A 21881-nucleotide genomic window follows, 5' to 3' on the forward strand; every position below is an offset into this window, starting at 1 on the left:
CATCGACACCGAAATTTCCCTATTTTAGTGGTTAAAACTTTGGGCAGGGGAGAAATCGGTATGGTACATAATTCAACAGTTTGTTTTGATTTTTTAAAAATTTCCAAATCAAAATGTCATTTGTTTGCCTCTGTAAGAGGTACTTTTCATGCTAGAACTTTGGGAGAATTTGCCTGTGTGTTTGTGTGCGCATGTGTGTGTGTGCCTGTGTGTGTGTGTGTGTGTAAAAATACATCAGCTGCATCAGCAGCCATTTTTCTTTCCCCAGATTTAACCACCCATTTCTATGTGTAAGAAATTCCCCTGGCAAGATGAGGAGACAGTTTCTCACACTTCTGGAACCCAAGTCCCTCACTCACTAGTGTGGTAAATGTATTAATCAACAGGTGTCAGTGGATTCTGGAACTGCTGCTTGTAAAGTATTATCTTAATGTCATTGCTGATGGCAATAGAGGCATCTTCATGCATCTTTGATTCGCTTGAGGAGCCAGTAACAGCTGCCATTTATTAACTGCCTACTGTGTACTTACATTATGTCTTTACACACATTATCTCTGATCCTTTCAATAACTCCACTATGTAAATGGTGGCACCTGGATTCTGGACTTGAATTCTAAATAGCCTGGCTCCTCAGCGTCTTCACTAACCAAGTCAAAAGAAGACTAGCCTGTGTTTGCACTAAATTATTCTTTCTCTAGCAAAATACTACTTTACCAGCAAAGCTGATAGCAGCTGATTCTTAGCTAGTCGTTATGTAAAATTTAAATATTTATATAGAAGTTAAAACAAGGTTAAATTTTACAAAGGAAATTTTGGTGCAAGGAGATATCATGCTCACTAATATTTAGATATTATCAATTCCTGGCTCTTTTCCTAGACTATGCAGGGAATAGTCTTCTTATCCACCTTGGATATTTTCTTGGAGTAAAAAGTCCTTCAAGGCCGGGCACGGTGGCTCACGCCTGTAATCCTAGCACTCTGGGAGGCCGAGGAGGGAGGATCCCTCGAGGTCAGGAGTTCGAGACCAGCCTGAGCAAGAGTGAGACCCCCCATCTCTACTAAAAATGGAAAGAAATTATCCGGAGAGCTAAAAATATATATAGAAAAAAATTAGCCCGGCGTGGTGGCCCATGCCTGTAGTCCCAGCTACTCGGGAGGCTGAGGCAGGAGGATCGCTTGAGCCCACGAGTTTGAGGTTGCTGTGAGCTAGGCTGATGCCACAGCACTGTAGCCTGGGAAACAGAGTGTGACTCTGTCTCAAAATTAAAATAAAATAGGCCAGGCACGGTGGCTCACACCTGTAATCCTAGCACTCTGAGAGGCCGAGGTGGGTGGATCGCCCGAGGTCAGGAGTTCGAGACCAGCCTGAGCGAAAGCAAGACCCCGTCTCTACTAAAAATAGAAAGAAATGATCTGGCCAACTAAAAATATATATAGAAAAAATTAGCCGGGCATGGTGGCGCATGCCTGTAGTCCCAGCTACTTGGGGCTGAGGCAGAAGGATCGCTTAAGCCCAGGAGTTTGAGGTTGCTGTGAGCGAGGCTGATGCCATGGCACTCTTGCCCGGGCAACAGAGTGAGACTCTGTCTCAAAAAAAAAAAAAAAATCAATAAATAAAATTAAAAAATAAAATAAAATAAGAAATGGACTGGTTAACTAGAAACAAATCCATCATTTGCTGTCCAGCTTGTAGTTCTTGCTATGAAATGATGTGCAGGCTAATGTCCTTGTGAAAGGGATTTTGTGAAAATATAAAATGAGGCTGAGTCCCTTTTTAAATCAGAAAGCGTGTGATTCATACATATTTGTGCAATGTAAGTACATTTCCTCTCTCACTGATGCAAACCGCTGACGGCAACGTATTCCGGGACCCCCTCGTCACTTGACAGTCGGAGTGAAAATATTGTCGTAAGTCATGAATTTGTTGATGGCTGTTCCATTACCCAAAATGAATATTTAGATGAGTCTTGTGTGGGCTGTCATGTCAGAGCTACCAGGGAGCTTTTCCCCTGACATAATGTATTCTGATTCCTCGGTGCCTGTCTCACCGTGTTAGAGCCTACTGGATGTGTCAAGACATGATTAGGTTGAGAGATACAAGGTTTTGTTATTGACACAATTTCCCCGGGAGCACTGGAGAAATCAAACCCCTGCTGAACAAACCTGGGCTGAACGCTTAGCTGTATTCTTTATTCTTTATCAGTACAAAGCACGTCCAGGGACAGGGAAGGACCCTCAACCAAGAGGCAGAGTAGGAGATGCTTTGTGACTAGCACCAAGGATGTATACCGAACAGTCACACTTCTGGATTGTTCTTCTTAGCTTTGTTAAATACTCACTGAGACCACTCCAGAAAGGTCTGCCTGATGTCACATGTTCTTTCCACATCCCTGGAGGTATTGTGATGGTCAGAAGAGAGACACACAACAGTGAACTTGGTAATAACATTATATAAAGTAACAGTTGTGGATTCAAAAACCAAGCCATATTTTTTTAAAACTGTGTGAAGCACAGGCAAAAGTATAATCTGTCCTACCTGTGGGTTATTTATTGATGCAGTTAGTTAACACAAAGAGGCAGCTATGGAGAGGTAAAATAGGGCTTTGGAATCAAATGATCTTGATTGTGCCATTCTCCCTCTGAGATTTTATTTCCATATCTATAAAATGGCGATAGTGATGATATCTACCTTACAAAACTATTACTGTTTTTTTAAAAATTTTTTGTAGAGATGGGATCTTGCTATGTTGCCCAGGCTGCTCTTGAACTCTTGGCCTCAAGTGAGCAATCCTCCCACCTAAGCCTCCCAAAGTGCTGGGATTACAGGCATGATTTACCACACCCGGCCTACCTCACAAAATTATTGGGTGAATAAATTAGTTAATATGTTTGAAAGCATAGAGCAGATATGCAATAAATTTTTTTTTTTTTTTTGAGACAGAGTCTCACTCTGTTGCCCGGGCTAGAGTGCCTTGGCGTCAGCCTAGCTCACAGCAACCTCAAACTCCTGGGCTTAAGCGATCCTCCTGCCTCAGCCTCCTGAGTAGCTGGGACTACAGGCATGCGCCACCATGCCCGGCTAATTTTTTTCTATATATATTTTTAGTTGGCCAGATCATTTGTTTCTATTTTTAGTAGGGACGGGGTCTTGCTCTTGCTCAGGCTGGTCTCGAACTCCTGACCTCAAGTGATCCACCCACCTCGGCCTCCCAGAGTGCTAGGATTACAGGCGTGAGCCACTGCGCCCGGCCTGCAATAAATGTTTGTGTTATTAATGATACACACAGTATTATATAAAAGATATCCCACTTTTGAAAACTTTAGGTTCTAAAATGCTGTTCATATGTCCATTTTTTATGAGTCCATAGTGACCAAAGGAGTTTAATCTACCAGTTTCCAGATGCATTTTCTATATAAAAACATAAGTAGTCCTGTCAAAGCTTTAAAACCAGGAGTTCTCTTCTCTTCCTTACATTCTAGTGAATATTTTCCCACGTAGGCCTCCAATGTCTATGATACCCTTATTGCCACCTCGCCAACCAATTGATGGTTCACTGATTTGGAAGGTTCCTGAACCCGGCAACTTGCAACCGGTGGAGCCACCTTTGGCTAAAAGCCAACGTGTCACCAACATCCCTTGCACCTTTCTTGGGTTCCCTCATAACCTCTTGGCTTTCACCAGAATCAACAAAGTTTCGGCCCGGGGACATCGTTCACTGCTGCTAACATTTAGCCAAAACCTCAAAGTTTCTTTTTTCGTTTTACCAATCCCCATTCCTTTTTGATCATTATTCACTGTTCAGCCTCAGAAATATTGCCTGCTGTGCCAGGAGTACCCTGCGACATCTTGTGTTCTCTCAGGACTTCCAGTTTTGAAAAATCTATTTCTACTTTTGTTTGCATCCTAATCTTGTGCCTCTTTTTAACAGCATTGGAAAGACACTCACTGTGTGGACACTTTTCAAACTGATGATGTTATTGCGGTTCATGAAATATCTCAGAACTGAGCACAAGCCCAGCTGACACACCTCTGACTAAAACACAACGTGTGGCCAAAGGGTCACTTACGGCCACTAATACCATCTCCTGGGGGTGGGCAGAATTAGTGCCCTTTCCCACCTGCTTTGTTCAGACCTGCAAACTGCCTTAAATGAAAATGTGTAAGTAGAGGCATTTGTACACTAAGGGGTATAAAAGATACAGAGGCTAAAGAAAAGAGATAGCCCTCGCTTTTATAAATCTGACAACTTTTTTTGGAGACAGGATCTCGCTCTGTTGCCCAGGCTGGAGTGCAGTGGCCTCATCATAGCTCACTGCAGTCTCCAACTCCTGGGCTCAAGTGATCCTCCTGCCTCAGCCTCCCAAAGTGCTAAGATTACAGGGGTGAGCCACCGCGCCCAGCCTGAATCTTACAATTTAATTGGGAAGAAAAGGCACACGCTTAAGAAATAGCCAGAGACCTCCATCCATATATGAAAGTGACACACTGCAGTAGATGATGACATTAAGAACAGAGGGAGTTCGCAAGAGCAGAGGGACCTGTAGAACAAGGTACGTGGAGACATCTGCGTGGAAGTGACAGTTCTGTGTAACCCGCAGGGTGGGGGCCTTCGGACCGCTCTCATTCTCCAGAAACAGAGTTCATCCCTCTGTGGAGACTTCTTTTATGTATTTCAGTAAATGTTAAAAATTCTCTATGTACAGGTCTTACGTGTTTCCTGTTTGGTTGATTTCTAGACAGTTCTATAATTTTTGCTGTTATTGTCAACAGAAATCACTGACAGAGAGAGGGACCGTGAGTGGATGCCCACACACCTGGCCTTCCCTCCCTAGACACCCTAGGCTACCAGCAGGAACTGTTGAGTTGGCCAGACCAGTTGCGAACTGCCACTGAGAGCCACCAACCTGGAAAGGATGTCATCCAGGTCGTTGCCCAAAGGCATGCGGGCAGGAGGCAGCGGGGTCCCCGCGGAGAACCAATGTCTAGATATTGGATGTGACCCAGCCTTGGAAACTGAAAGTTCGCCTTCTCTCTCCTTGCTTTTCCTAAAGAAATGTTTTCATGGGATCAAAAATATTTAAAAAAAAATTAAAAGTTAGCATAGGCTAACTTCCTGGCGAAAGGACACCTCATTGCAAAGGATGTTCTAAGAGTCAACTTCTTAGGCTAAAATACTAAAATTACAAAGATTAAAGAGGATGAATTCCTGGTAAAAGAGAGAACAGAGAAATCGCTGTCAACTTACCAACTGAGGACAGTTCTTATCAGAGATTGGATTTGCACCGGCTCTCTGTCCAGGCCACCCACTTCTCCTCACTCCGCCCATTTTCCTATCAAACAATAACGAGCCTGCCACACAGATGGAAAGAACCTCACCGCTGAGATGTGATTTGTCAAAACAGGCTCATTGACTCATCTGAAGTGTACCATCTCTTCTGCCATTTGGCTTTCTCGTCTGAGCCTGCGCTTAATCAGTCTTCCATTTTAAAGAGGAGAAAAACAATTACTCAGATGTCCTAACTATCAAGAGATTTAGAAAAACCGTCTGTATGGTTCTTAGTTGGCCAGAACTCGAAAGCCTGTTTATTTCTCTTTAAAAAATATATATGTACATATATCTGTGTGTATATATATGTATGATACAGACTTTAAAATTCTGCCCAACTAGTTATTCCCTGATAAGAAACTGGATTTTTGTGATAAGGACAACTTTCACTTGCCAACAATCAGAAAGTCAATCTTTGCTACAATGGATTGAGAGGGCAACATAGCATAACATAACTGACTGTAACAGCCAACACGTCAGGGCAAGAACGGAATGTTACGAGTCGCAGAATCCCAGGTGGTGGTGAGGGGGTTTCTGGATCCTGAAGGTCAAGTGCTCCCAGAGAAAAAGAGGAACAGAAATTAGGAAGCACCTTCTAATGCAAGAACTTCTCAGGCAGGGAGAAGTTTTTGAAACGGTGATGGTTCTATTTAATATGCAAATGTATTCTTTTCTTATTACCTGCACCAACTAACAGGAAAAAGAGAAGCAGGTGGAGGAGCTCAGATTTGCATCGTTCAAATTTTGTATGAAAAGTGTGGGTGCAAGGTGTGTTAGAAGAGAGATGATGAACCGGAGGCCTGAGGTCTTCCTCTTCTAATTCTGTCTAATGTGGCCCCACCTCCTCTATGGCTATGGGAAATTTTGATCTGACATTATCTTGCGTAGAAACAGGCAAAACATTTAGTTTTAGGATTCTCCCCAGATGCTCATTCAGAATCTTATTGCTCTTGAAAATACAAAATTCTAATAAACTCATTATAAGTCTGCGTCTAATCTTAGAATGATAATAATAGCTGCCAGGTTTTTTAAATTATTTCTATAATATTCTTTATCATATTGATTTTAGTGTATTGGGTACCCACGTTTGATGTGCACATAAAATTCTTATCTCTTGTGCCTTTTATACGTGGTGGAATCTGAGGCTCTGAGAAGTGGACTCAGTTACGTTTTATAAATGGCAGAAGTGAACTCTGGAAGCAGTTGTCTTAGTGCAAAGTGGGTGCTCTTTCTGCTGAGTTATGCTGTCATGACATTCGCAGGGAATAATATCTTTCTTCTGCCTCCGCTTCACTCTCTTGCCTACTGACTTTGTATGTTTTATATTTTACTGCAGTTCTGCATTATTCCAAATAAGAAATTACGCCTGCTTGTGAGTCAGAGTCGTCTTCTACGCAAAACCTTTTAATAACGTCCCCTTGGGGAAAGTGGCAACTGTTCTCTGTGGCTTGGCCATGGTTACTGTGTCTCTCGGTACTTGTGCCCTGTACTTCACCCTCTGCTAACGCCGTTCCCCCGCACACGTCGGGCTGTTTCGTGACACTGAGCCTTTGCTTGTACTCTTTCTTTGGCTCAGATCCTCGTCCCTCAAAGTGTAGTTCCAGGACCCTGGGCATCAGTGTCACCCGGCATCCCAAGCCCCATCCCACACTCCAAGTGATTTGAATGCTCGGTGACGTTTTTGAAAAGCACTGACTTAGAATATTCTTGTTGAGTTCTCCACCGAGCCGGCTCTTGTTCACTCTTCGAAACTCACCTCTGGGAAGCTGAGGTCGGCAGTTCTGAAAACGTCATCCAGAGACTTGGTGGGGGGTGGGGGGGTCCCCAAGACCCTTTCAGAGGTCTGAGTTCCTCTCTTCTCCAACCGCACATCTGTGCGAGGCAGATTTTCTTTGCAGACTTCAACCAAAACAGCATATTGCAACTGCCTGACTGCAGAAGCAGATGTGAGAATCCAGCTGCTTCTAGAAAGCCAGACATTCGAGAGATTTGCACACATGTCGAACGATGCCATTCTTCACACGAAATTTTTTTGTTGCATGGAAAAATATGGTTATTTTTCATAAAAATGTTATTCATGTTAGTATATTATAGGTTTATTATTATTTGAATGAATTGATAGATTTAATATTAATTTTATATTATAAACAAATACACTTATATATTTTATATGTGATCTATATACTATAAGAGCTTTATATTATTAACATATTAACATTTAATATTTAATGAACTAATAAAACATTTCTCAGTGTTAGTTTCCCATGCAATAAATGTAGCTATAACCTACATAAAAAAAGACTTTTCTGTTATAAAATAGTAGCACATAAGCCTTTGCCTCAAGCCCTGCCTTCTGGAAAGCCAGGCTAAGGTGCTCATCACTATCAGCGAAGGTCAAGTTTTGTTTCATAATCTTTCATTTAGAAGGCAGGAAACTGAGTCATGATTGCCACATGCAATAAAAAAAAGTTTGGATAATTGAACATGTACACCGTCAGCTAGGAGGAAAACTCAGTTATCTAACATGACGTCTTGTTGAGTCTTTACAGCACGGTTTTACTGAAGGGACATCACATGGTGCAATAAGCACAGTTAAGGAACTAGCAGGGTGGGCTTTCCAGAGGAAATCAATTTTGAGCTGATTTTTGAGCTTTGGAAGAACAAGGCTGCTTGACTATAGGAATGGGACCCGTGTGATCTTCAGAAAGTGCCTGTCATGCCTGGGGGCCGTGTCATGCCTGGGGGCCGTGTCTTTTACATGCAAAATGAGGAAACTATTATATCAGCCTGTTCATTTTTGCCCTCAATGAGAAAAAACGGTCAGCCCTCCTAACCAATGCAGCTGCGTCAGGTGACATTGATGACGAAGGTGGCTGAAATGACGCCATTGGCTCTTTGCCCACATAGAGGCTGATGCATGCTGGGGAGAAGCTTGTTATTGATGGAGCCGTTAGAGTTTTGGAATTAGACTTAGCTCCTTGAGTGGAGTGGAGGGTTCTATTCTGTCCATTGTCTTTTCAGCACAAGATCCACATATATGTAGGCTAAAACCATCAGGGAAGTGCTCACATACACACATGTAACCCACACACTCAAACACACACTACTATCTAGTGTCACTGTCATTTTTTTTTAATTGTACTGCCAGAGAAAGTAGGTATGACCACGTCATTTTTGAAAAGACCACTCTTTAAATTGAATTAAATTTTCTTGCTTAAATCCTAGGCCAGATTCTAAAGTAAACAAAGAACATCACAGCATGATCAAAGAAAACAGTGGCTACCCTCAAAACGCACTGGGCTTTCCTTCCTTTGGGGATCGACTGTCTCTGAGAATTTGATGAAAGCCGTAGACTTTGGGCCTCAAAAAAGTGGAAATACACAAAAATGTTTGCATACAATTGCGTGGGTCCCAGATTAAGCAAAGTGGTTCTATGTTTTTCCTGCAGAGACCAGTTGGCCTCAGAGCAGGAGGGTGAAGGTGGATATAGTTTTAAGGGGGACAGAAAGTGGAAACGCAGCCACTTTGTTAAAAAATTATTTTGCAAATGATTTTAATTGTTCACTTTAGTCACTCGATTCTATATACCCTCAGGAGTTGGTCCGTTGTTCATAGAACTTATTGAGAACAATGGATACCTAGGAAGGGAGGGAGGGAGGACAGAGAAAGAGAGAGACAAAGACAAAAAGTCCTAGAGAGAGACCCAGAATGACACCTGTCTGATCAACTTAAAGTTCCATTGCAAGGAGTAGTGAAGTGCTAAGTACCAAGCAACTGGGAGGGGGAACTGACCAAATTCATTTCACCAAAGACAATAGATCCTCACCCTCAATTCCTTCCAGCGAAGTTCAACAATCCAGCGGCTTCCTAGGCACCCGCCGTGTGAAGGTACATTTTGTGTACAAGGACCTGTAGACAAAGCCCTGCCCGCAAAGAACTTGCTGTCCACTACGATGGCAGCGAAGCTTTGGAAAAGTAGAAAAGCCCTTTTTACTGTTCCCTGCACCCGTCTTAGCAACCAGCATGCCTGGGTATTTGCTCTAAGCACTTCATTCTTAATGAGGTAGAAGTAAGGCTCTTTGTGTTGAAATTCTGAAATGATGGTATTTATCTTTTGAACCTCGGCTTAGTGAATTAACGTAACCTGCTTGTACAAAGACAAATTAACTTCAAGTGGGTGGATGCAACTAACCTCCACATTCAGACCTCGAAAGCAAGTAAAGCCAAAGGCAAAGAGAAAAGAAAAATATGTCTTTTCCTTGCTGTGTTGCAAGGTTCTGAAGAAGATGCTTTTGCGGAGCCAGGGTTTGCCCCTCTCTGCTTCCTCATTGGGAAGAAAATGCATCCAGAAGGTGCAGATTATACATCCACATGGTCCGATTAAAAGGTTTTCTTTTACAGGAAAGGTTATCGTGCAACAGCACAGGGTAAGTGATGTCAAGACTATCAGAAGGGGCCGGGCGCGGTGGCTCACGCCTGTAATCCTAGCACTCTGGGAGGCCGAGGCGGGTGGATCGCTCAAGGTCAGGAGTTCGAGACCAGCCTGAGCAATGAGCGAGACCTCGTCTCTACTAAAAATAGAAAGAAATTATCTGGACAACTAAAATATATATAGAAAAAAAAAATTAGCCGGGCATGGTGGCGCATGCCTGTAGTCCCAGCTACTCGGGAGGCTGAGGCAGTAGGATTGCTTAAGCCCAGGCGTTTGAGGTTGCTGTGAGCTAGGCTGACGCCACGGCACTCACTCTAGCCTGGGCAACAAAGCGACACTCTGTCTCAAAAAAAAAAAAAAGACTATCGGAAGGTCAAAGCCAGATCTGGAGTGGTCTAATTATGGCTTTCAGAGAAGGCTTCAAACACAGCAATCACAAATGCAGGCTTCACTTTAATGACACTGTACACAGGAGAGGCAAAGGCCATTTTCAACTTAAAAATTCGAACAGTCTGGAAGATTTTCTGCAAAACTCCACGGAGCCACCCCATAAATGGGCTTCCACCTTCAGATGGGCATCGAAATGCATGCCTGTTCCACCTTCCTGTGGGCAGTGCCGAAAGGGACTGAGGAAGGTAGAGGGAATGTTCGTTCCACGCACGGACTGCCAGGGCGTATCTGAATGTTGGGGAGCATCCACAGGACTTTCCCTGGTCCCCTACAAGGTGCAGAATTGTAGAGAACATGAATTTTGGAGAGGCTTTAAGTGAAATCACAAAAACCAAACACGCTTAATCAAAATGCCGGTGACAGCTCCTCGCTCATCATTCCAGAGCATTTGTGGGGCTGTGATTTCTGTCTCATTTCTGTGTCGCCTGTTGTGGTGTTTGCTTCTTTTCACATTCCTCAGCCCGCCCCCCCAGGAACTTGGTAGATCATTTCCCCTCCCTTCCTGCTCTAATGGATTCCACTCTGAAGATCTCACAAGCCACCAGCTCTGGGCTGCCGTGCTTGGGGTTAGCAAAGCAGTAGGAAAATGCTCGCAGACGGAGAATAACAAATTCTTTTTCATCTAAAGAAAAATAAGAGTTTTAAGCTGCTTATCACACCCAGCTTTGGAGGAGAGAGGAAAAAAAAAAAAAAAAAGAAATCCCAAATCCTTTCTTCTCTGTAGACCACATTTTTGGTCTCAAGGCCATTCTTACGGTTTCGGTTCTCTCTTTTCTGATCCAGTCTATTGGAATGAGGATATTCTTCAAAGGGTTGAAGTTTTAAGGTTAACGCCGTATGTACAACTGTGTACCGTTGCCAAAGCTTACTTGGATTGGGGCGTGGTTGTGTGCGATGGCGTTTGGTTGTGTAAAAGTGGACTCCTTGTCCTGAGCTAAGTGCTGCAAGCATCTTCCAATCGTGGTGGTGGTGTGGTGAGAGCTTGTGGGGCGGTGGGGAGCAGAAGGGTTTGCAGCTTGTGTCGTAGACCTGTCCGTTTAACCTTACAGGCTGCAGAGAGCTGCTCTAGAATGACCGTGCAGTGAGTGTGAGCGCTTCTGCTTTTGTGCTTTCTGACCACAGCATTTCGGTCTCAGGTCTGGTTCCAGAGTTTGCTTTCAGATCTGTGCAGGGGATCCACTGGAGTCTTTGGCTCATTCTGGGGTTGGAAGCCACCCCCCAGCCTCTCTCATCCTTCCTCTTGGCTTTTCCCTGTCGATGACTTTAGCAGTCTCCTCCCAGGCCAGGACCTGAGTGTTCACCACAAGCCAGGGAGGAAGCCACTCACAGTCCGCACCAAGACCGAACCTGTTACTGTGGCCGTTAATCTTCAATATTGTCAAAACGTCACCGTATTTGGCAGCTCAGAGAATGATCTAAAAGCTTGTGCTCAGAAATCGTTCGTGTAAACTGGGGGTAGGAAGCCTCACAGTGAAATCTGTTGCTGCCTAACAGGTTGGATCCTGACCCTGTCTTTAAGGACGTGGTTGGCTTTGTGGACACAATCCTACGTTGGCGCCGATCCAAGAGATAAGACCCTAGAAGCAGGCTGTGCATTGACTGGGATTGTTCTGGAGACACTCTGGGATTTTACCTCTCACACTCCTTGCCTGCTGAAGTCACTGTGGTGTGTTTATTTTACTGAGAAGCCAAGAACTCATCACTTATTAACCAAAGCATCATTGATTTAGTCATTCCACAAATACTTAGGAGTGCAGACCGCGTGGGAGTGTCCTGGAGAGTCTGACTTTCTGGGGGACTCCACCAGCCCCCCAGGGCATCCCAGCCACAGATCTGTGACCCCCGAAGCTGACTCTGAGGTGGACACTACCTTGTGGGACGCTTGCCGGCCGGGCCCTTGGGGATCCGCACCTGAGGAAGGAGGGACGGCAGCTGGGCTTTGATCACTCTCAGTAGAGGCATCAGCCACCCCTGTAGGGACTCAGCCTGGGCAACGGACCCTCCCCCGACCGGTGGGTCCCTGGATGTGCAGTGCTCAGGGGATGGGCATGACCCGGGGGCAAGGTGGCTCTGTACCAGGGACAGCACTGCAGCAACTGGAGAATAAGTCCTTTAAGCCCAAGAGGGGACCTGGGTGACGCATCACAGTGTCTGCTGCAGGGCACTAGGATGCTACTCTGCAGAAAATCTTGACGCAACCGGCTCCGACAATAGAAACCCCCTCACATCCCAAAGTCAGACATCAGGGATAAAGCAACTCCTTTCCCTCGTTCTGCCCTCTCAGCCTGAGGAGCCGCTTTGGTTCTCGGGCTTCGTCCCCGTCGTAGACACGGGTGGCCAGAGCCGGGCTGGTGTCTCTGCGGGACAGAGAAACTGTTTCTGCCCTCGTGCTCTGTCTATTGATGGGGAAAAGATTTCCTTGTATCTTTCTTCTTTATTGCTGTAAAACATAACGTATCATTTTAGCCATATATAAGCCTACAATTCTGTGACATTAAGTGTGTTCACAATGTTGCAAAACCGTCACCACTGTGCACAAAACTTTCTCAAAATTCCCGACAGAAACCCTGTTCCCATTAAACAACAACTTCCCCACCCCCACCCCCACCCCCACCCCAGCTCACGGTGACATCTGTTCTCCTTTCTCTCCCTGTGAATCTGCCTGTTCTGGGTGCCGTATATGAGCATGATCACACGGTGTTTGTCCTTCTTTGTCTGGTTTATTTTACTAATAATCTTTTCAAGGTCCATCTATGTTGTAGCATATATCAAAATGTCATTCCTCTTGATGGCTGAATAGTATCCTATTGTCTATATACACAGCATTTTGTTCGTCGATTCATCTATTGATGGTTGTTTCTACCTTTTGACTCTCGTGAGGATTGTTTTTTTTTTTTTTGAGACAGAGTCTCACTCTGTTGCCCAGGCTAGAGTGAGTGCCGTGGCGTCTGCCTAGCTCACAGCAACCTCAAACTCCTGAGCTCAAGCGATCCTCCTGTCTCAGCCTCCCGAGTAGCTGGGACTACAGGCATGCACCACCATGCCCGGCTAATTTTTTCTATATATATTTTTAGCTGTCCATATAATTTCTTTCTATTTTCAGTAGAGATGGGGTCTCGCTCTTGCTCAGGCTGGTCTCGAACTCCTGAGCTCAAACGATCCGCCCACCTCGGCCTCCCAGAGTGCTAGGATTACAGGCGTGAGCCACCGCGCCCGGCCGTGAGGATTGTTACTGTGAAGACAGGTGCACAAACTTCTGTTCGGGTTCCTGCTTTCCATTCTTTTGGACCCGCACCTAGGAGTGGCATTGCTGGGTTACATGGTAACGTGATGTTTAACCACCAAACTGTTTTCCGCAGTGGCCGTACCATTGCCTGTTCCTACCGGCAATGAATGAGGGTTCCAATTTCTCTACGTCCTTGCCAACGTTTGTTATTTTCCTCTTTTTAAAATTATAGCCATTTTTCCCCTTATATCTTATTGGCCACAGCAGTGTCACATGCGCATTCCTGAATTAATGGTTCACAAAGTGAATGAGATCCCCTCAGTTGCCTTAAACGCATCAGGACTGTGCCCTGGGGAGGGACAGGGACAGGGACAAGGAGGACAGCTGGACTCCTGAACAAATCGGGACGTTCCAGCAAGAAAGGATGGAGATGGAGGGGAGGGAGGTGACTGTCAAGCACTATCAGGTGTGAACACGGAGGGAGGAGGGACGAGGACAATAGGCATTGTCCTGTGCAGGGAAGCGACATTTAGACTGATTCTGGGGAGAGTGAAGCCAGCGAGGGCTGGGGAACGGTGCTGTAGAAACAGGGGACAGAGAGAATGCAGTGCAGTCAGGGAACAGGAAGAAGCCCAGTCTAGCTGGAGTGGATTTGTCTACTTCCGGCCTTGAGGTGACAATACTTTTACTTAAATATGTGCCGCTCGTGGGGCAAGGGCTGGGCTAGACACGCCAACCCAGTTTATCTCTGGGTGAGTTTACCTCTCCCCTGCAACGCGTCCCAGCTGGCTGCGTGAGCAGCAGGTTATACTTCAGTCAGCAGACAACTGGGGTTCAAGAACTGAGTTTGGACCCTGCTGTGCTCCGTTTAACCAGTGTGTCCCTGGGAAGGCCCGTGACCCCTCTGCACCTCTGCAAAGGTCCTGCAAAGGAGAGATTATAAAAACAGGCCGGGCGCGGTGGCTCATGCCTATAATCCCAGCACTCTGGGAGGCCGAGGTGGGTGGATCGCTTGAGCTCAGGAGTTCGAGGCCAGCCTGAGCAAGAGCAAGACCCCGTCTCTACTGAAAATAGAAAGAAATTAGCTGGACAACTAAAAATATATAGAAAAAATTAGCCGGCCGTGGTGGTGCATGCCTGTAGTCCCAGCTACTCGGGAGGCTGAGGCAGGAGGATCGCTTGAGCCCAGGAGTCTGAGGTTGCTGTGAGCGAGGCTGACGCCATAGCACTCTAGCCCGAGCAACAGAGCGAGACTCTGTCTCAAAAAACAAACAAACAAACAAAAAAACTACTTCACAGGGCTACTGTGGAACTCAAATGGGAACCTGTATGCAAGCAACATCATGAATATGCTGATGAGTCCAAATTTCCACTCCCGTCGCCCCCTCTCTCCGGAGCACCTCTGAGCTCCAGGCCTGCGTGTCGACGTGCCCTGCCTGGCAGCGCCGTCTGAGTGCTTAGTGGGCATCTCCCCCTTACCACGTCCAAAGCCCCTCCTCCCCCTCCTCCATTCTTCCCGTGTCCGCCAAGGCCATCTCCACCCTTAGTGTCACCCTTGACTCCACCCTCTGTCTCCAAGATCCAGTCTGTTAAGTCCTGTCCCTCTACTTTGGCGATGCATCCAGAATTGGACCATTTCTCACCACCCCCACAACGGTCCTGCTCAAGCCACTGTCCTCTCCCGCCTGGATCACGCACCTCCCCCGAGCCCCTGCAGACCTGGCTGCCTTGTGTCCTCCAACACTCCCTCTTGCGCTCTGCTCTGGCCCCCCTGCCCGTCCCTGAATGTCCCCGAATGTCCCCAGGGCTTTCCTGGTTGTGGCTTCTCCGGCCCCCACTTAGCCACGTGGCTACATGCTCACTTCCTTCAAATTCTTATTCAACAACCCTAGTGTTAGCAAGGCCTTCCCTACACATCCTCTTTACAACCTCAGCACCTGCCTTTAGTGTATCGTACTCTCCTTCTCTGCTTTAATTTTTTCTTCTCAGCACATACCACTCACATGTTCTGTATTTTGTTTATTTTTATTGTTTATCGTCTGTCTTGCCTACCAGAATATGCCAGATGTCTAGACCTCTGCCAGGGTTAGGGTTAGGGTTAGGGTCCTTTCTGGGAATCGCCTTTGCCCATAGGGAGCTGCTTCATCCAAGCATTTGTCCTCCCAGGGGGGGCACCCTGAGGCCAGTGGCTGAACGACGCGGGGAGACCTTTCCATTTCAGATGACTCTTAAGCTCATCCAACCCAGAGTGTCCCATCGGATCAGCTGAAACGCATTGAGGGTGACCTTCTCCCTCCGCCCGACGGTGCCTTCCTCCCTTCCCTACAGATGTGCCCCGAGAGCACTCCCTGAAACCCTTCTGCACGCGACTCTGGAGAGCCTAAGACCATGTACAAGTCCCTTAGTTGTCTTCAGTCTTTGTCCCTCCAAACACAGCCCACTCACCAGACCTCCCAGGCACCCACTTTGCAGTAAAAATTCGGCCATCCTGTATCCCAGTGCCTGGAAAGTGGCAGTTGGTGGGTTAATAGTGAAGTAATTATCGATAAGGGAACCAACACTTATGTACAGCTAGAAATCTCCAAAGCGCACTGACATACACGATTTCATTTGCAAGGCAGAATAATAGCATGATGGGCTGGGCTGGGCTTTCCCTCCGTCCCGTTTCTTCCCTCCCACGTGCCCGTGCCGGCCACCTGAACTCACGTCCCAGCGTGCCCTGACAGACACAGCCCTGGCCTCCTGCTCCGCTTTTGTAGGGACCGTGTGACTGTGCACAGGAGAGTGAAGGAATGGAGAGCGGCGTGTTCCACAGCTGCAGTCAGATCTGGACTCAAGCCCAAGTCTTTAATCTACCAAATTCCAGGCCCTCACACTGTGCCTACCAGCTGACACACATGCACCTTAACAGAGGCCTTCTGGAAGCTTCTCAGGCTATGGGAGGCCAGGTAGGCACTAGCTATGATTAGGTGGCTTCGGACACTTTCACATCCCGGCCCTTCTCCTGTCCCCACGTGGAGGCAATCCTGCCTGGTGACAAGGTGGTCCACACGGGGCTGAACCCTGGGGCAGGGACTGCTCCTAATTTGTCTTTGTGTCCCCAGCACTTAGCTCATGTATCAGTAACGCTCAGGGCCTGGCACCTAGTAGGTGCTCAGTAAATGTTTGCCAGATGCTGAGGTCCAGAAATCAAACTACGAATGGTTTGCTTCCTAATGATTACTTTTAATAGGGCCGTGCCTGTTTCTGTAATTACTATTTATTTTTTAGGCTGGTTTGGAATGTAATCTCTGATGGACAGAGAACATATATTTTGGTAGGTGGGGGGGGCTATCTATCATTCTACCAAGCCAAGTCAGTAAAAACTCATGTGCCTACCATTATTCAAGAAACACTGATTATTTCTTGAAATGATCCAAGAAAACCAGACTATCAGGTTGATTGATGAAAGCAATCTCTAGGAGCGATCTCAGACTGGTGGCTGGTAGGATCAACGCAGCTCTAAGGTACCTGGGTTTAGCCAGCACAATGTTGGTTATATTGGAATTCTTCTGAAGCATGCAGCAGGGCCCAGCACCTCCTGTAGCGTCCCACCTGTCCCTTCTACCTGCCCGGCCCGTGCAGGTACATGGGTTTGTGACCCCCACAGAGTGACACACAGAGGCTTCTCCTTATATTGAAAGAGCTGAAGGCGCTGGCTGGCACCATTCCTCCCTGGGCTGTCTCTGACTGTCCCTGTAGCTTGCTCCGCCCGCCCCTTGCCGTCAGCAGGTGTCCCCTGGTGACGTGGTGTCCTGCCTTCCAGGTACTACAAGGCCTCCGTGGTGCTCATGTGCTTCGTGGTGCCCACGCTGGTGCCCTGGTACGTCTGGGGGGAGAGCCTGTGGAACTCCTACTTCCTGGCGTCCATCCTTCGCTACACCATCTCCCTCAACGTCACCTGGCTGGTCAACAGCGCCGCCCACATGTACGGGAACCGGCCCTACGACAGGCACATCAGCCCTCGGCAGAACCCACTCGTCACTCTGGGCGCCATTGGTGAGCAGGGGGGGCGAGAGCCCGTGGGGAGGACGGCAGCCCATTTGTTCTCCGCTTCTCGAGGGTCTTGTGGAACTGGTCAGTGGGTGGAGGGGACTGGACTTCGGCTTTGGCCTTAGAGTCCTGGCCTTTGGACAAGTCAGTTTTCCTATCTGTGAAATGGGAACTGCAATGCCTGCTTCCCGGGAATACGTGAGCTGCTTGGTGCAGCGCCCGGCCCGCAGTGGGGGGTCGATAATTGGCAGCTATTTAGTATCACCATGCAAATGTTCTCTCAGACTGCCCTGACCTTTCCAGCCTCAGCTGTCCAGACATTTGGCAGACTTTAAGGATAAAAGGCCTTTAAACAGAGAGATGATGGGAAGAAGTGAGACTTGGCATCTCATGGGGCCACAAAACAGCTAAGAGGGGGACCTGTGACGTCCAGCGAGTTTGGTTGAATCCTGGTTCCTCTGCTTATCTCTGGGCAAGTTATCCGGCTGCCCAACTTTCTGCGTCCTTATCTGCAAAGCGGGCATAAGAGCAGCACTTACTGCCTCCTGGAGTCGTTGCAGGGCTAGACGAGTGTTTGTAGCAGTGCTTAGCGTGAAATAAACCTTCTGGGTGCACTTTTATTGCTGGCCCCACGGCCTTCAGCAAGTTGCTCGTCCCTTCTGTGTGTTTACGTCCCCATTTTGAAATGGGATCATCACAGCAGTTGAGAGGCATGAGGATTATGGGAGTTGACATCCGCTAAAGCACTTGGCACTGCCCCTGGCAGGCAGTAAGTGATTAATAAATATTAGCTGTCCCTTTAGAGAAGCAACTCGGGCTTCTTGGTAAGCTGAGCCTTGAGCACAGAGATCAAACCCAGGAAGGAAAGTTCCTACTCTTAAGTAGAAACAGTGTCTGTGTCACGCAGCGATGAGATTCTGCGGCTGCTTCCTTAGGATCATCTGTTTATTAAGCCCCCAGGGATCCTAAAGTTCTCGTCGACTTGCATTGACAACAGCAGTACAAGGTGGGATGGGCAGCACATTTAGTTTTATAAGCAGGGAGCAAATGCCTTGGGAAAGAGGAAGAGCAGTTTCCCAACCCTTCATCTTCTAGAAGGAGAGCCACGTCCAGTGTTGATTCTGACAGTAGACAGAAGCAGGGGCAAGACGGACACCACCATCTTATATAGGGATGGATGGACCAGGAAACCCAAGGCGCGTGGCCATGACCTCAGCCCTGAAGAGCCGGATGTTGGTTTTAAGTCTGTCCAAGTCAGCACTGGACTCCCAGTGAGTTTGCTTCAGAAAGGTCCCTGGAAGGCTCTTGCTGCCCCAACTGTGCTGGAGAGTGGGGAGTACATCCGTGGCCTGTTTCGGAAAACAGGGGGAAGAAACTTCTCTGTCCTACATTTTAATCCAGGAGAAACACTGAACATGATGGGGTGGGGGCAGGGTAGGGATGACCTGAATGAAAAAGAAAATTGCAGACCACAAATGGATCCATCTCGATGGACTCGCTGTAGAGTAAAATCCTTCAAAATACGGTCACTACGAGAACTGTGTGGTGACCAGGAGCCCCTTAAGGAGGAAGAAAAGAGCCTGGCAGTTCCTCAGTTACAGACAGCTGCTGTGTGAACCAGCAACTCCAGTCCTGGATTTACACCCAAGCGAAATGAAAACATATGTCCACACAAAAGCTAGTATACGCATGTTCATAGCAACGTTATTCATAATAGCTAAAAAGTGAGACAACCTGAATGTCCGTCAATTCATAGACAGATAAAGACAGCGTAGTATATCTTTATAAAGAAACACTGTTCGGCAATAAAAAGGAATGAAGTTCTGACACTTGCTACAACACGAATGCAAACATTATGCAAAGTGAAGGAAGCCGGTTACACAGACTATTGTAGTGATTTCATTATATTAACTGCCCAGAAAACCTGGCTGGGAGGGGTTGGGAGGGAGCTGGGGTGATAGCTAAAGAGGGACTTTTGGAGAGTAACGAAAATGTTATAAAATTCATTGTGGGCCGGGCGCCGTGGCTCATGCCTGTCATCCTAGCACTGTGGGAGGCTGAGGCAGGCAGATCGTTTGAGCTCAGGAGTTCGAGACCAGTCTGAGCAAGAGCAAGACTCTGTCTCTACTAAAAATAGAAAGAAATTAGCTGGACAACCAAAAATATATAGAAAAAAATTAGCCGGGCATGGTGGCACATGCCTGTAGTCCCAGCTGCTCGGGAGGCTGAGGCAGGAGGATCGCTTGAGCCCAGGAGTTTGAAGTTGCTGTGAGCTAGGCTGACACCACGGCACTCTAGCCAAGGTGACAGAGCAGGACTCTGCCTCAAAAAAAAAAAAAAAAAAAAAAAAAATTCATTGTGGTGATGGATGTACAGCTCCATGAAATCTACTAAAAAAGCCGTTACATTGTATATTTTAAATGGGCGGATTGTATGGTAAGTGAATTATATCTCAATGAAACTTTTTAAAAATCAAATGAACTAATCGTTAGAGAAATGCAAATTAAAACCAGTGAGCTATCACCTCCCACCTGTTAGAATGAGCATTATCAAAAAGACAAAAGATAACAAGTGTTAGAGAGGACGTAGAGAAAAGGGACCCCTTACACACTGTTGGCAGGAATAGAAATGGGGACAGCCATTATGGAAAACAATATGGAGGTGCCCCCCAAAACTACAACTACAACTACCACACGATCCAGCAATCCCATTACTGGGTATATAGCCAAAGGAAATGGACTCATTAGTACTCCGATGTTTACTGCAGCACTATTCACAGTAGCCAAGATACGGAATCAACCTAAGTGCCCATCGATGGATGAAAGGATACAGGAAATGTGTCACGTAGACACAATGGAATACTCTTCAGCCTTTAAAGAGAAGGAAATCCTGTCGTTTGCAACAACATGGATGAACCTGGAGGACATTATGCTAAGTGTAATCAGTCAGGCACAAAAGACAAATATTGCATGATGTCACTTATAGGTGGAATCTAAAAAAGTTGAACCCATAGAATGGTGGTTAGTGAAAGGATACAAATTTTCAGTTAGACATGGTACAATATGGTGACTTCAGCTAGTAACAATGTATTGTATTCTTGAAAATCGCTGAGAGAGTAGATTTTAAGTGTTCGTAGCACAAAAAAAAAAAAAAAAATGAGGTAATATACATATCAGTTAGCTCAGTTTAGCCATTCCGCAATGTCTATGTATTTCAAAACAACATATTATACATGATAAATATATACAAAGTTTGTTTGTCAAGTTTAATAATAAATAAAAGAATTTTTAAAAGTCAAATCAAAGAAGCCTTGAGAGCTCCCATGAATATACCTAAGAAAAGAAAGGACAGTAGTAAAAGCTACTTACTGGGGTGGGTAGAATAATATGTAGGTAGATTTTGGATATTTAAAGATCCAATTCTTTAATTTACTTACCTATCTGAACAATTCTCATTTTTCTGAGCCTTCCCCAAAAGTCTTTTTTAATCACCCCAGCACACAGAGACTATCTTCCTTTTATGAGCATGCATCACAATGGTGATCTGTGATCAGCCATTTAGCATTTAGCTTAAGTACAGCCCTGAAATCATGGTATTGTATCTATAATTCACGCAGGCAAATTAATCTTGTGACTTTATACTGATAACTTTACTACTATTTTCGTGTTCACAGGTAGTGTGTCTAGCCAGCTAAGTATACCAAATGCTTCCTGAGAGCAGGAACCAGCCTTGTGCTCCCCGTAAGGCCTGGCACAATGTCATGCACGTGGTAGACGCTTAAAAACCTGGGTGGTGGAAAGATCTGTGCTGAGAGGCGGCGACTGAGTCATTTCAATGCCCGCTTTGTCTTCCAGGTGAAGGTTTCCACAATTACCATCACACCTTTCCCTTTGACTACTCTGCAAGTGAATTTGGCTTAAATTTCAACCCAACCACCTGGTTCATTGACTTCATGTGTTGGCTGGGACTGGCCACTGACCGCAAACGGGCGACCAAGACGATGATCGAAGCCCGGAAAGCCAGGACTGGGGATGGCAGCGCCTGAACCGGGAACAGCCAGCCCACTCGTCAGCCGCGGGCACCACGGCTCACGGCTCTCGTTACTGTGGTTCTCTTGTTCATCGGATCGTGGGGAGGGGTTCGTAGGTAGGGAGAGAACGGAATCTATGTGGTTTGGGAATTTCTTTCGTTTGTCTCAAAATGTCAAAATACAACTATCAATGAAAAACGATTTTTAAGTCACTATTACTATGATTTAACATTTAGAGTGTGGACATACGACTTAATTGCTGTAGCTACAATATGTCAAACATACATTATCATGTGCTTGTACATGATGTTAACCCTGACAGGATGAAGGAATTTAATATTCTTTCAGTGGGATTCAGGAGAGCATTTGTTTTGTTTTCTACCG

At 46.2% G+C, this 21881-nt stretch overlaps 1 protein-coding gene across 1 annotated transcript in view; it reads left to right on the top strand.

Annotated features, from left to right (window-relative positions):
* SCD5 (stearoyl-CoA desaturase 5) overlaps positions 1-21512 on the top strand; it is a 78406-nt gene extending 56894 nt beyond the window's left edge. Inside the window, exons 4-5 of the mRNA XM_069485566.1 lie at positions 17241-17473; positions 21322-21512. Of these exons, the coding sequence (XP_069341667.1) occupies positions 17241-17473; positions 21322-21512 (424 nt within the window). The remainder of the gene's footprint in view (positions 1-17240; positions 17474-21321) is intronic.
* Positions 21513-21881: the final 369 nt, after the last annotated feature.

The sequence above is a fragment of the Eulemur rufifrons genome, chromosome 13, assembly GCF_041146395.1.
Source record: "Eulemur rufifrons isolate Redbay chromosome 13, OSU_ERuf_1, whole genome shotgun sequence".
NCBI lineage: Eukaryota > Metazoa > Chordata > Mammalia > Primates > Lemuridae > Eulemur > Eulemur rufifrons.